The 15,599-nt window shown below is 41.2% G+C and overlaps 1 protein-coding gene across 3 annotated transcripts in view; it reads left to right on the forward strand.

The window, feature by feature from the left end:
- The window catches only part of LOC138852518 (putative 3-methyladenine DNA glycosylase), a 78,881-nt gene extending 68,032 nt beyond the window's left edge, over nt 1–10,849 (forward strand). For all 3 annotated transcript variants that reach the window (XM_070083788.1, XM_070083778.1, XM_070083793.1), the window contains exon 5: nt 1,454–10,849. In XM_070083788.1, the coding sequence (XP_069939889.1) occupies nt 1,454–1,699 (246 nt within the window). In that variant the 3' untranslated portion in view covers nt 1,700–10,849. The remainder of the gene's footprint in view (nt 1–1,453) is intronic.
- The last annotated feature ends 4,750 nt before the right edge of the window (nt 10,850–15,599 follow it).

A 15,599-nucleotide genomic window follows, 5' to 3' on the forward strand; every position in this document is an offset into this window, starting at 1 on the left:
GAGCTAGACAGACAGACAGAGAGCTAGACAGACAGACAGATAGACATGTTTATGTGTAGCAGTGAAAACAAATAAAGCCAAGGCAGTGGACGCTCATCAAATGTCACCACAGCTGCACTGTCAGCAGTGGACTGACACTAGTCAGAGACAGAGAAAGAGAGACATACAGACAGACACACAGATAAGCAGAGATAGAGATACAGATAGACAGACACATGTTTGTGTAACAGTGAAAACAAATAAAGCCAAGGCTCATCAAATGTCACCATTGCTGCACTGTCAGCAGTGGACTGACACTTCTCTTACATCATGCTTCAAGGGAACTTATTAGTATTATTATTATATACTCCTGTGTATCCAAAACATTGCTAGGACCCATAAATACTACGTATATATTTCTAGACAATAGTATGTGACTAAGGTAGGTATAAAATTTCACCTGTCACTGTGTTTGTGACTATTTGAGTACTATTTCAGTACCTAATATTAGTGTCAGAACAAAGATTAGCTATGAAATCACAAGAACTAGTACAAATTGTAATTATCAGAACATAAAAAATATACAAATTAAAAAAAAATGAGAAAAAAAGGTATATCGGCAACACTTCTGAAAGCAGCAGTGCTTCATGTTGCCGTCAGGTGAGCACCAAGTGCCAACTTTGTGGCCTTATATCTCCATAAGTACTGACTCTAGAATTTTTTTTTTACATTATGTAAAAAAATATTCTCTATTTAAAAAAAAAAAATTCAAAATATTCAGAGTGCTGGGCAAGAGAACGTAGATCTACGTTTGGACAGTTAAGGGGTTAAAGCTAATGTAAAAGGTGAGACTGTTTTTTCAATGTTTAGAGGAGTATTTGGAGAAGCACAATATCCCTAAAGGCTGGATAGATAGGAGAGGTAGAGTAGGGACGATCAGTTTAATCCAAGGAAAAACAAGGTTTGATTCCTCAAGAGCCCATCAGTGCAACAAAGGATCCCCATTGGAAGGTGTAAATGTAAAAGTGGGCATATTACTGTTACTACAATCAAAACTAAGCACTAAAAGATTTTTTTTTTTAACAAGTTGGCCGTCTCCCACTGAGGCAGGGTGACCCAAAAAAGAAAGAAAATCCCCAAAAAGAAAATACTTTCATCATCATTCAACACTTTCACCTCACACATAATCACTGCTTTTGCAGAGGTGCTCAGAACACAACAGTTTAGAAGCATATACCTATAAAGATACACAACATATAAAAAATAAAAATAAAAACAGCGATATCTAGGAATAGCTTTTTGTATCTGATGATGCATTTCTATCCCAAATTCTTCTAAACATGCCAGAATTTTATATATGTTATATATATGTATACGTATTTTAAAAATTCATGTATATAATAATAATTCCTCTGTACATAGTAATATGCAAATGATATTGTACAAGTATTAAAGTTAGTTTCAATAATAACAGGATACGAGTAACAAGGTGGACCTCACTGCATCAGAAACCTTCTGGTTAGAGCAAGGCAAGTCTGTTCATGAGAACCAAGTAGTAATAACTAAGAGGATTGGCATAGACTCTTATGGTAAAGAATGGGCTAATAAACCACTTAGATTTTATGTATACAATAACAAATGCGTGAGTATAAGGGACAAAAAAGCAGAACTTCAAGCCAGCAGTTCATCATCATTTGACAATGTACAAAAAGCTGAGTAGTAACAATGTACAGTTGACTCTTACATAACATGCATTCACATTGCACATTATCAGTGCATCAGTAATGAAATTTTTTTCTCTATTATCACATTGCACAGGAAAAAATGAAATTGCATGCCATAAATTTTGGTTAAAATAAACCTTATTATTATTACTCTCATAGGGAAGTGCTAAGCCCATAGAGGGAAATGGGAGCCATTTAGGTTTGATCCAAGGAAGGGGAGTGCAGGTCTATTTCCTTAAATAAGAGGCCCTTGCCAACATCAAGAAACATCTTTTGAGAGGAAAATAAGCCTCAGTCCTCATTGCATGCCAATTCCTGTTAGAACACTGGGATACTGTAAACACATGCATGCAACATGCCAGAAATTTTGGTTAAAATTAGCCTCAACCTGCATTGCACATTGATTTGCATTAAAATACTCTGTAGAATACTGTAAACAAACACCCACATAGGATCCCACCACATGTACATGGTGTATTCAATCAGTTTTCAATCTTTTCAAATAAAGCATGAAACTTGTATGGTTCAAATCAAATCAAGTTTATTCTCTATAAGATTACAATGTGGGGTTTACACATTATAGGATATTGTGTGGTTTACATATTATATGAAACTGATTACAGAGAGGGCCACTATCACACCTAGCATGGAAGTGAGAGACAGTGAAAGCTAATAACCTCTAATCATAAAAATAAACACTTTCACCATTATCCACACTATCAGTGTCTTGCCAGAGGCATGCAGATATGACAGTTCAGGTGATCCTCCAAATGGCAAACATCCCCACCCCTGCTTTAGAGTGCAGGCACTGAACTTTCCACCTCCAGGACTCAAGTCCAGCTAACTAGTGTCCTGGAATCTCTTTACAAAACATTACACTGCTCACACTCCAATAGCTCGTCAGGTTCCCAAAACCATTTGCCTCAACTTATTCCTATCTAATATGTTCAACATATGCCTTCTGGATATCCAAGCCCCTTGCACTCAGAACCTCCTTTACCCCCTCCCTCCATCCTTTCCTAGGATGACCCCTATCCCGCCTTCCCTCCACTACAGATTAATACACCCTCCAAGTCATTCTATTTTGAGTCACGTCTCTAAATGACCAAACTACCTCAACAGCTCTCTGAATAATACTCTTAGTAACTCTGCCCCTCCTCCTAATCTCCAAACTATGAATTCTCTGCATAATATTTACAACACATTGCCCTCAGACACAACATCGCTACCTCCAACCTCCTCCTCGCTGTAACATTTACAATCCAAGCTTCGCACTCATATAAGAGTGTTGGGACCAGTATTCTCTCATATATTTCCATCTGTGCCTCCATGGATAATGTTCTTTGTATCCACAGATGCTTCACCACGCCATCTACATTTTTCCCATCATCAGTTCTGTGGTTTACCTTGTTTGTCTTATACCCATACACCAACAAGTCCACTCCCAAATATCTGAACACATTCACTTCCTCCCTCCAATCTGATGTCCAATCTCATTACCTAACTTGTTTGTTGCTGTCATTACCCTGCTCTTTCCTGTGTTCACTTTTAATATGCTGGTGATTAGCAATAAAATGTGCTCCACCTTTGACAAAGATTCCCTCTTCAACTTCATCAGTGATTGATTTATTACACTGACTTTGATTGTACTTTCCCTTTAGCATTCTCCAACTACCATTATTATTTTTTTTTTCCATACTCCTAACCCTCAAAAGTCTGGTCTTTGTGTGTTTCATCTTTAGCACATCTGGCCCTGCAGCACTGTATGACCCTTGTGGGTTTAGCACTTAGTTTTGATTGTAATAATAATAGTGTGAAATTTAAGCAAGAAAGTTATGGAGTGCAGGTATGATATTCCCTGGGATGCAGCCATGAAAACCATATCTGTCGTGTCAGTCATATCAGGTAGTGATTGCATTGAGCTGTCTCCTTGCCGTATGATGTTCCTTAGGGCTCATTTCTTGGCCTTTTATGATTTACAGTCTTACTGTTTGATGCCCTGTTTTTCCCCACAAGTTCTTCACTTCACATAACAGAATTCATGCAAGAGACGGTTTTAAGGAATAATTTCCATGTTGTGTGGGAGTCTACTCTTGTGTTTGATGCACCAAAATTTTTTAACAAGTTTTACCATTTAAGAAATACCATTACTTTGTTTACCAGAATAGAGTCAATACCAGGCAGAAAAAAATGGCTATGCAAATATATAATCAACATCTACAGATCCATCTAAACAAATACTTGAAAATGTGTTCTGCAGGTAAAGATAGCAACATTTAGGAAAGATTAGAAGCAATGTTGCAGGAAATGTGTTTGAAGAAAGGATTGGTGTGATATCTGGGTACATATGAATTTAATGATGTTAAAATTAGTGCTTTAGCCATTTTGATTATAATAATACTCTGACCCTTTTGGGTTCAGCACTATTATTAGCCATTTTGATGTGTAATGGAAAAATACCTGAGCAGCTATAGGGAATAAAGGCTTTGTATAAATATCCTCTTCAAAGGGGGCTCCTTGATGCGGTAAAGAGGGAAATGAGACCTCACTCAGACTGAATCTAAGTATCCCCCAATCCTCCCTTCCCGATCCCATCCTCCCCATCCCCCCCTTTTTTTCTCCCTTTCCTCCCCCCTCCCAACCCTCCCCTTTCCCCATCCCGTTTGTAATCTCTGGGGTTCTCCCCTCTGGCATTACGGTTTCTAGGTAGGGGGAAGTGTGCTGGGGTTCATCCCACTCCGTAGGGTCCCTCGGGGGTGGTGTAGTTTGCCATGGAATCTGAATTATCTGGAGGTGCCCTGCTCCCTTCCTGGATTTCCGAGAAGTGGGCAGGGTGTCCTGCAGATGATAGGTGTATCTCCAGAGGCTGCCTGTTGGTTCTGGGAGGCGACAGCCAAAGGACGTATGCTTTGTAGCGGGTTTCCAACTGCCCTTTCTTTTGTTCGTTGAGGTGGCTCGGTAGATGTGAGGTTGCTATCCTGGAGCGCTGGTTTACTGGCATGAAGGGTATGGCATGGGTTCCATGCTGTATCTGCACTGCTAGTGGGCTGAAGGCCCTCTTGGATGAGGGGAAGAACTTATGGACTTTTCCATGCCTTCTAGTGACTGTCCCTCTTATTTTTTCTTTCCTTTTTTTTTTTCTTTAAAATAACAAGAAAGAAGCACCACTATCATGCAGTCTTCGTTCTGTGATAACTTTCCTCCTCCCAGGCCCCTTTCTGTTCTGACCCAGCTTCATTATTGGACCATTCTCTAGACTCTTCTCATATCCCTGTACCTTCTGATGGTGACGCTTCGTCACCTGCTCCAGGTGCTGAGGCGCCACCAGTTTCTGTTAATGCCTCTGCCTCTTGTAAGCCTTTAACAATGCGTCCAGCTTCCCCGAATACGGTGCAACTGTTCTTAATTGCCCACCCCCGTCAGGTCGGACTGCCCTCGGTACTACTAAATGTTCCAGACCACCTACTGACGACGTTTCTTCGATGTCTACCCAAAGCTCTTTTACGAAATGTTGGTCAAAATGTATCCTTTCACGCTCCTCGAAGCAGTACGTGTTGTTACAGTTCAGAATTCGGAACGAGCTTGTGATCTTTCCCATGTAACTTCCATAGATAACATTCCAATCACAGTTCATAAGCATGCTACTGTCATTTCTTGCGGTGGTATGGTGGTTTTACTGCGTACCATTATACAGAGTGATTTTCTGTCTTGCTGTGATGATATTTTAGAGCTATTAGCCCTTCAGGACCTTCCTATTTTCAAAGTGGATACATACATCCTGCCTGCTCGCGGGCGTAGGCGCTTTCCCAGTAACATCGCCAGCTTAACCTTTGACTGCCGTGAACTCCTGTCCTCCGTTTGTGTTGCAGGTCATCGTCAAGAGGTTCGTAAAGTAGTCTCTACTCCCCAACAGTGTTGTAATTGCTGGCGTTTCAGAGCACAACCAACATAACCCGAACCAGCATGGTTTTAGAGCAGGAAGATCATGTCTGTCACAGCTGCTGAACCATTATGACAGAATTACGGAGGCACTGGAAGACGACCAAATTGCAGATGTGATTTACACAGATTTTGCAAAGGCGTTTGACAAATGCAATTATGGAGTGATAGCGCACAAAATGAAGGCCATGGGCATTACGGGGAAGGTAGGCAGATGGATTTTCGGTTTCCTAACACACACGACACAAAAAGTAGTAGTGAACAGGGCAAGATCCAGTATCAGCGAGGTCAAAAGCTCAGTGCCCCAAGGCACTGTCCTGGCACCTCTGCTGTTCCTCATCCTCATAGCAGACATAGACAAAAACACCCAGCACACTTTTGTATCATTTGCAGATGACACTAAAATAATCATGAAAGTCAGTATGGTAGAGGACACTGAAAAAGTACAGGAAGACATAAACAAGGTTTTCCAGTGGGCAGTGGAAAACATGACGTTCAATGGTGATAAGTTCCAGCTGCTTAGGTATGGAAAAAATGAAGAACTCAAAAGGAGCACTATATACAAAACTCGAGAGGGTCACCAAATAGAACGTAAGGAACACGTAAAAGACCTAGGAATAATTATGTCAGCCGACCTTTCTTTTAAAGACCATAACAAGACAAAGATCATGACAGCCAGGAAAATGGCTGGGTGGGTATTGAGAACTTTCAAAACAAGGGAAATAATGCCGATGGTGACACTCTTCAAATCGCTAGTGCTCCCTTACTTAGAATATTGCTCAGTGCTGACGAACCCGTTCAGGGCAGGAGAAATATCGGAGCTGGAACAAATACAGAGATCGTTTACGACTCGCATTGAGCCAGTAAAGCACCTAAACTACTGGGAACGCCTGCAAGTCTTGAACATGTACTCATTGGAGCGGAGGAGAGAGAGAGGTACATGATAATATATACCTGGAAGGTACTCGAGAGCTTGGTCCCAAATCTGCACACTGCCATAACATACTGGAGTGAGAGATATGGGAGGAAGTGTAAAATAAACCCAGTGAGGAGCAGGGGTGTGGTGGGGACAATAGGGGAACACTGTATCAACATCTGGGGTCCCAGACTTTTCAACATATTACCAGAAGATATCAGAAACACTGCTGGAACAAGTGTTGAAGCCTTCAAGAGGAAACTAGACAAGTATCTTCAACAGGTGCCAGATCAACCAGGCTGTGATGGATATGTGGGACAGCGGGCCTCCAGCAGCAACAGCCTGGTTGACCTGGTGAGCACCAGATGAGCCTGTTTTTTTCAACAAGTCGGCCGTCTCCCACCGAGGCAGGGTCACCCTGCCTCAGAGTAGATATACTCTCAAAATTCTTCAAAGGTAAAGGTATACCCCGCTAAATACTGCAGATCTGTGGCGGAGTGCCCGGTCTGTGGTGCCGCACATCATGCTGATGCATCTTGCAGTCTTCTCCCCTCTTGTCTCAATTGCAATAAATCTCATCCTTCTTTTTCACGCTGTTGTCAAGTCTCTCGTAATGAACGAGAAATCCATTATCTTACTGAGAGTGAAGGCCTTACGCTATGGCTGTCTCTCAGCTCCACCATCAGGGAAATCTTCCTCGTGTTCCTAATTCTCGGGTAGCTTGGAGACCTCCAACCTTGACAGTCCTCCTGTCTACCAGCTCCTCTGCTACCAAGTCTTGCTGGGTCACCCCCCAATTTCTAATTCTTTTGTGGTTTTACCCTCTGAAACTCCTACCTCCGTACCTCTTCCTACTTCTGCTTCTTCATCTCACTCGCTAGTTTCTCAGTCTATGAGACCTTGCAAGCCTATGCTATCTTTGTGCCTATCACCTGTGAAGTTGAATATCTTGTACCTTGGTGCCTAGTTCTCACTCCCTTTCTAACTCACACACAAAGGTGGAGGTTCACACCCCTTGTATAGTCCCCTCTTCCCTCCATTCTTCTTCCCTAGTTACCTTCCAACCTCATTCCTCTCCTATTCCACTGCAGGACTCTTCTGACCCCACCAGTGCATCTCTCCAGGTTCATATGTCCTGCCCCTCTTGGAACTCTGTTTCCCTCCATTGTCTCCCCGATCTCTACTTGCTCTACCTTACCTGTCTCTGAAATCATGGTATCGGCATCTTCCTTCTCTGCTGAGACACCTGACGCTCTCTCCAACTACAGTAGACCGTCGTTTAACATGGTCTTGTCTTACACGTTTTGGTTATAGCATGATTGAAGAATTGCAGTATATTTTTGTTTAACACTTCGTAAAATTAGTTTAACACAGTTGTGGGAGGGGAAGTGCATGGTCGCCCGCCACGCAGGATGGTCTGTGAGTACACCATTGAGTCAGTGAGATACTTGGAAGCTCACTGTGTTTACACACACATTTTTTTATTTTCATTGCCATTTGTTAAATCTGCGAAGCAGTCATGGAACCCAGTAAGCATACAAGTGTTCCCGCAGGTGACAAGAAAAAATTTAAGTGTTCATGTCTAGGAATTACAAAGAAAATCGAGATGTACGCGATATCTCTGTATTTTTTAAAACTACTTGTAAGAATCCATTAGCTAGTAAGATAAATTAGCTTAGTACATAATTATTAAGTTTAACATAATACTTTATTAAAAAATCTAGTTGTAGAGTCACTGTGTCTTATGATTACAAGCATTCATCCTGATATCAACCTTTTATTAAATGACTTACACAAATCGAACAGCAACTATAATTATTTTACCGCAAACCATGCAAAGACACTACTCAGAGCCAGCAGTAACATAACTCTTTAATTGCAATGTCAGATCTTTGAGCAAACATTACGATGACCTCATAGCATTACTCAGTTCCCAGCATACCAGTATGTCAATCATCACACTTGCAGAAACCTGGCTAAAGCCTGGTACTACAGATGTCTATGCCATTCCTGGTTACACAGCCATACACAACTGTAGGACTGAACAGCAAGGGGGTGGAACAGCTATATACTACTCAGATCAACTTGAATGTATCAATAATTCTTGCACAAGGGATGAACATGGAGAATATATTATAGCTAAATTTAAATCAAAAGATATGTAAAAGCCCCTCACAGTGATAAACATCTACAGAGTACCACAGTCACACATTTACCATTTTAGTGAAAAATTAGGAAACATGATAACTGATGCACATATGAACAAAGACCACTTGCTGCTCACAGGAGATTTCAGCATAAATCTACTACATGACCAGGACCCATGAGTACCCGAATTCACAAACACTGTGAGCAGCTGCTTGTTGCTACCAACAATAACAGAACCTACAGGAATCTATGAGACTAGTATCTCCTTATTAGACCACATCTGGACTAACACCATATCCCCTTTAAAATCAGGCATAATCACAGACAACACAGACCACTACCCTTCCTTTCTCATAACCAGCCTAGGTAAATTGCCGCAAGACACTACTAAAGTTACCTTCAGACTACATAATGAGACAACTGTTAATAACTTTCTAACAGCTGTTAATAACATTGACTGGCATAAGCTTGATACATGTACAGATATGAATTAATGTATTAATATTTTTATATTATTATTTTTTATTATCACACTGGCCGATTCCCACCAAGGCAGGGTGGCCCGAAAAAGAAAAACTTTCACCATCATTCACTCCATCACTGTCTTGCCAGAAGGGTGCTTTAAACGACAGTTTTTAAACTGCAACATTAACACCCTTCCTTCAGAGTGTAGGCACTGTACTTCCCATCTCCAGGACTCAAGTCCGGCCTGCCGGTTTCCCTGAACCCCTTCATAAATGTTACTTTGCTCACACTCCAACAGCACGTCAAGTATTAAAAACCATTTGTCTCCATTCACTCCTATCAAACACGCTCACGCATGCCTGCTGGAAGTACAAGCCCCTCGCACACAAAACCTCCTTTACCCCCTCCCTCCAACCTTTCCTAGGCCGACCCCTACCCCGCCTTCCTTCCACTACAGACTGATACACTCTTGAAGTCACTCTGTTTCGCTCCATTCTCTCTACATGTCCGAACCACCTCAACAACCCTTCCTCAGCCCTCTGGACAACAGTTTTGGTAATCCCGCACCTCCTCCTAACTTCCAAACTACAAATTCTCTGCATTATATTCACACCACACATTGCCCTCAGACATGACATCTCCACTGCCTCCAGCCTTCTCCTCGCTGCAACATTCATCACCCATGCTTCACACCCATATAAGAGCGTTGGTAAAACTATACTCTCATACATTCCCCTCTTTGCCTCCAAGGACAAAGTTCTTTGTCTCCACAGACTCCTAAGTGCACCACTCACCCTTTTCCCCTAATCAATTCTATGATTCACCTCATCTTTCATAGACCCATCCGCTGACACGTCCACTCCCAAATATCTGAATACATTCACCTCCTCCATACTCTCTCCCTCCAATCTGATATCCAATCTTTCATCATCTAATCTTTTTGTTATCCTCATTACCTTACTCTTTCCTGTATTCACTTTTAATTTTCTTCTTTTGCATACCCTACCAAATTCATCCACCAACCTCTGCAGCTTCTCTTCAGAATCTCCCAAGAGCACTGTGTCATCAGCAAAGAGCAACTGTGACAACTCCCACTTTATGTGTGATTCTTTATCTTTTAACTCCACGCCTCTTGCCAAGACCCTCGCATTTACTTCTCTTACAGCCCCATCTATAAATATATTAAACAACCACTGGGACATCACACATCCTTGTCTAAGGCCTACTTTTACTGGGAAATAATTTCCCTCTTTCCTACGAACTCTAACTTGAGCCTCACTATCCTCGTAAAAACTCTTCACTGCTTTCAGTAACCTACCTCCTACACCATACACCTGCAACATCTGCCACATTGCCCCCTATCCACCCTGTCATACGTCTTTTCCAAATCCATAAATGACACAAAAGCCTCTTTAGCCTTATCTAAATACTGTTCACTTATATGTTTCACTGTAAACACCTGGTCCACACATCCCCTACCTTTCTTAAAGCCTCTTTGTTCATCTGCTATCCTATTCTCCGTCTTACTCTTAATTCTTTCAATAATAACTCTACCATACACTTTACCAGGTATACTCAACAGACTTATCCCCCTATAATTTTTGCACTCTCTTTTGTCCCCTTTGCCTTTATACAAAGGAACTATGCATGCTCTCTGCCAATCCCTAGGTACCTTACCCTCTTCCATACATTTATTAAATAATTGCACCAACCACTCCAAAACTATATCCCCACCTGCTTTTAACATTTCTATCTTTATCCCATCAATCCCGGCTGCCTTACCCCCTTTCATTTTACCTACTGCCTCACAAACTTCCCCCACACTCACAACTGGCTCTTCCTCACTCCTACAAGATGTTATTCCTCCTTGCCCTATACACGAAATCACAGCTTCCCTATCTTCATCAACCTTTAACAATTCCTCAAAATATTCCCTCCATCTTCCCAATACCTCTAACTCTCCATTTAATAACTCTCCTCTCTTATTTTTAACTGACAAATCCATTTGATCTCTAGGCTTCCTTAACTTGTTAATCTCACTCCAAAACTTTTTCTTATTTTCAACAAAATTTGTTGATAACATCTCACCCACTCTCTCATTTGCTCTCTTTTTACATTGCTTCACCACTCTCTTAACCTCTCTCTTTTTCTCCATATACTCTTCCCTCCTTGCATCACTTCTACTTTGTAAAAACTTCTCATATGCTAACTTTTTCTCCCTTACTACTAATGTATTAATAATTTTCTATAAAAAAAACCCACTACCTCTATAACGAGCATTGCCCTAAAAAAACTAAACAGATCACAGCTAAGAGACTGAACAGTCCCTGGCTAACACCCAGAATCCTTAAATCCATTAACACAAAGCACCTATATGAAAAACAGTACAGAATGAGTCAAATAACTAGAGACCATTCTAAAAGTTACTTGTCAGTCCTTACCAGCCTGATAGGTCAAAAAAAATGGTATTATGAGAACAGATTACATAACATAAAAGGTGATATGAAAAAGACCTGGAAAACCCTATCTGAAATTCTAAGAACTAAAAAGATATCCAAAAACAAAACAATCAAATTACCAAAATCAGATGAACCCCTACTCCCACCAACTGAAACAGCAGACTCTGTGTTTTCTTCTCCACCATAGGAAAGAATCTAGCGAGCAAAATCCCAAGATCAAGCACCCATCCATCAGACTACCTCACGGGCACCTACCCTAATACACTATTCCTAGCCCCAACCAACCCAACAGAAGTCTCGCTCATCATCAACACCCTTAAAAACAAGGCAGGAGACATAAATAACTTACCACCTTTTATGTACAAAAAAAAAGCTTCACAAGTAGTCACCAAGTATTGCAACACTGTAACAAATCCATTGTATCCTTCATCTCAAAATAGTGAGGGGTCATCCCGATCCACAAAGGAGGTGATCAAGCGGACTTGAATAACTAGAGACCAATATCTAACTTACCTCTGCTCTCTAAAATCTTTGAAAAATTAATTCATAGATCTATTCCTACTTCGTCTCATACAACATACTAAACCCCTGTTAGTTTGGATTCAGGACTGATAAAAGCACAAATGATGTTATACACGTTAGAACTAATATACACTGCTCTTGAGAAGAAAGAAGTCCTGCTGGGAATCTTCATTGATTTCGTAAAGCTTTTGATACAGTTGACCATGATTTGCTGCACATTAAATTAACACACTATGGTATAAAAGGGCACTCCCTCAACTACCTAAAGTCATACCTCAGTAACAGAAGCCACTATGTGTACACAAATGGAGCAAACTTCCACTCGACCAATCACAGTCAGTGTCCTACAAGGAACTGTCCTTGGCCCACTCCTCTTTCTCATTTACATCAATGACCTATTGAATGCATCACAACTACTAAAACCCATATTATTTGCAGATGACATAACATACGTCTTCTCTCACCCAAACCCAGTCATACTGCCGAATTGAAGATAATATCTACCAGTATGACGACTAATAAGCTTACCCTCAATACTGAGAAAACCTATTTCATTCAGTTTGGAAACAGAGCTGCAAATGTTCCACTTAACATAATGCTAAACGGATCACCCATCACAAGACTCGCAGAGGGAAAATTCACAGGAATCCACCTTGACAGTAGCCTCAAATTTCCAGACACACGTACAATAAATTTCAAAGAAAATCTCTTAAGACAGTAGGCATACTATCAAAGATACGGTACTATGTTCCACAATCAGCTCTCCTTGCACTGTATCATTCACTCCTCTACCCTTATCTCGCATGGAATTTGTGCATGGGGATCAACAACATTAAATTGCCTAAGACAACTAATGACCCAGCAAAAGGCTGCAGTCAGAATGACAACAAATTCCTACTCCCGACAGCATACTTCATCAGTATTCAAAAGTCTAAAACTGCTCACAGTAAAGAACATCCATACTTATTCATGTGCCTACTACATACATAGAACACTACACTCAAACTTCTCACCAACCTTAACAGGACACACAACCGTAACACAAGACACAGATCTCTCTCTGATGTTTCCCGAGTCCATGTCACACTAAAAACTGTGCACATAAAGGGCCCCAAAATTTGGAATTCATTGCCAGTAAATACTAAAGTAACCCAGTCTGAACATTAATTTAAGACTCTTCTCAAAAACCACTTACTCACCCTAAACTAAATACTTAGTACGCAAATATTTAACTTTACCAAAAAAATCTCCCAATTACCTAAATCTTAAAACTTCAGAACAAGACGCCCAAAGTTCATACATTGATTAACCCTTTGAGGGTCCGTGATGTAGATCTACGGCTATACATTGAGGGTCCAAACCGTAGATCTATGCCAAAATTCTAGCGGTGTCAAATTTAGCGCGAGAAGGCTGGTAGGCCTACATGTGAGAGAATGGGTCTGCGTAATGTGTGCGCGCCATGAAGAAAAATTCTAGGTGCCCGCATAGCATTGTGGGAGCGCTGGCTAAGTTACCTTTGTTCACCATGCCTCGTTGCAAGGCAGCTATCACTCCAAGGCAAATTTGGAGTCTCCTCTTCCTATCTGATAGTCCTGACTCTGATGGAAGTGGAAATGAAGACTAATTCTATGGCTTCGATCAGTTAGTGACCGAAAGGAATGACCAGGATATCAATAATAGTGCAGAAAATCCTGACGATCCTCAACCTTCTACCTCTGGTGTGGGCACGTCTCAGTCATGTTCAGTTGTACCTCGTCGCAAGAGAAAACTAATATTTTCACGTGGCCAGGCCTCTGGCTTCAGTAATGATGATGGTGACGTGGATTGTGATTTTATTGCTCTTGACGATCATTCGAGTAGTGATAGTGACGAATCATATTCACTAGTGAAGCGTTGGTATATACGCCGCCGCATGCGGTCGGGTAGTGTTCCCTATGCAGTGCCCAGGGGACGGAGTACATCCCGTGGCCCTACACCAGGAATAGACAGTGAAAGTGAGGATGATGTGGCTGCACTTGGCATGGATAGACCACAGGTAGGTGGTGGTAGTGGTGATGGTAGTGCCACGGCCATGCATGACTTGCCAGCCCAGGCTGGTACCCATGCCGTTGACTCTTCAGCTCAAGGACAAAGTGGAGCGTCAACCACCAGCCCATCACAACCACAACTACCAGCACAACCAGCTTATGATGTCCAGTATCCACCAGTATCTGGGATTGGCAGCAAAATCCCAATTTTGTTCCCAAGCCCCACCAGTTTGATGACTCTCAAAGTGGAATTCTACCTACTTGTCCCCTTGGAACCACGGCCAATGAACTATTCTTTGACTAGCCCTTGATGGAAACTATTGTCAGGGAAAGTAACAAGTATTTTGAATACACCATGGCAAATACGATCATATCGCCACAGTCAAGACTACACCGGTGGAAAGAGACAACTGTTGCAGAAATGTATTTGCCTTTTGCAACAATAATGCTTATGCCTCATGTCTATAAGCGTAATATAAAATCATACTGGTCCACAGATCAGCTAATTTGTACCCCGGCCTTCAGTGAAATCATCCCAGTGAACAGGTTTATCTTATTGCTACATATGTTGCACTTCTCTGACAAAACCAGGTCTGACAGAAATGACAGGTTATACAAGATTAGAAATGTTTTTATGTATCTGAAACAAAAGTTCAACATGTACTTTTATCCATTCAAGAATCTTGTAATTGACAAGTCTTTGATTTTGTTCAAAGGTAGGCTGTCATTCAAGCAGTATATACTGAGCAAGTGGAAACGCTTTGGTATAAAACTGTTTGTACTCTGTGACTGTGACAGTGGCCTGGTATTAGATATTGTTGTATACACGGGAAGTAAAACATTGAGAGATACCAGTATGTTATTGGGTATCTCAGGTGACGTAGTGAGAAGCATGATAGCACCTTATCTTGGTAAGGGGCATACATTATATGTATACCGATAACTGGTACACAAGCCCTTTACTCAGTGATTTCTTGCGAGTGAACAAGACAGATGTGTGTGGCACAGTGCGTTCTAATCTTAAATATATGTCCAGGTTCAACGCAGGTGCTCGTGGTGATAAGGTGCAGGTGTGTACTGCCAATGACATCATGGCATTATGGTGGCATGACAAATGAGATGTCACATTGTTGACAACCATTCACCGTAACAAAATGCAAGACAGTGGCAAAGTTGATAGAATGACTAATGAACATATTTGAAAACCAGTGACAGTGATTGATTATACACAAAACATATGCTTGGTTGACAAATGTGACATGCAGATTGGCTTTGTTGATTGTGTTTGTAAGAGTTACAAGTGGTATGTGAAACTTTTCTTCCATCTCATGGACATTTCAATGCTCAATGCATATAATATTTACCAAGTGAAGACTGGCAACAGATCACCGTATGGTGAATTTTGTTTGTCTGTTGTCAG

This window comes from Cherax quadricarinatus, chromosome 1, assembly GCF_038502225.1.
Source record: "Cherax quadricarinatus isolate ZL_2023a chromosome 1, ASM3850222v1, whole genome shotgun sequence".
Taxonomy (NCBI): domain Eukaryota; kingdom Metazoa; phylum Arthropoda; class Malacostraca; order Decapoda; family Parastacidae; genus Cherax; species Cherax quadricarinatus.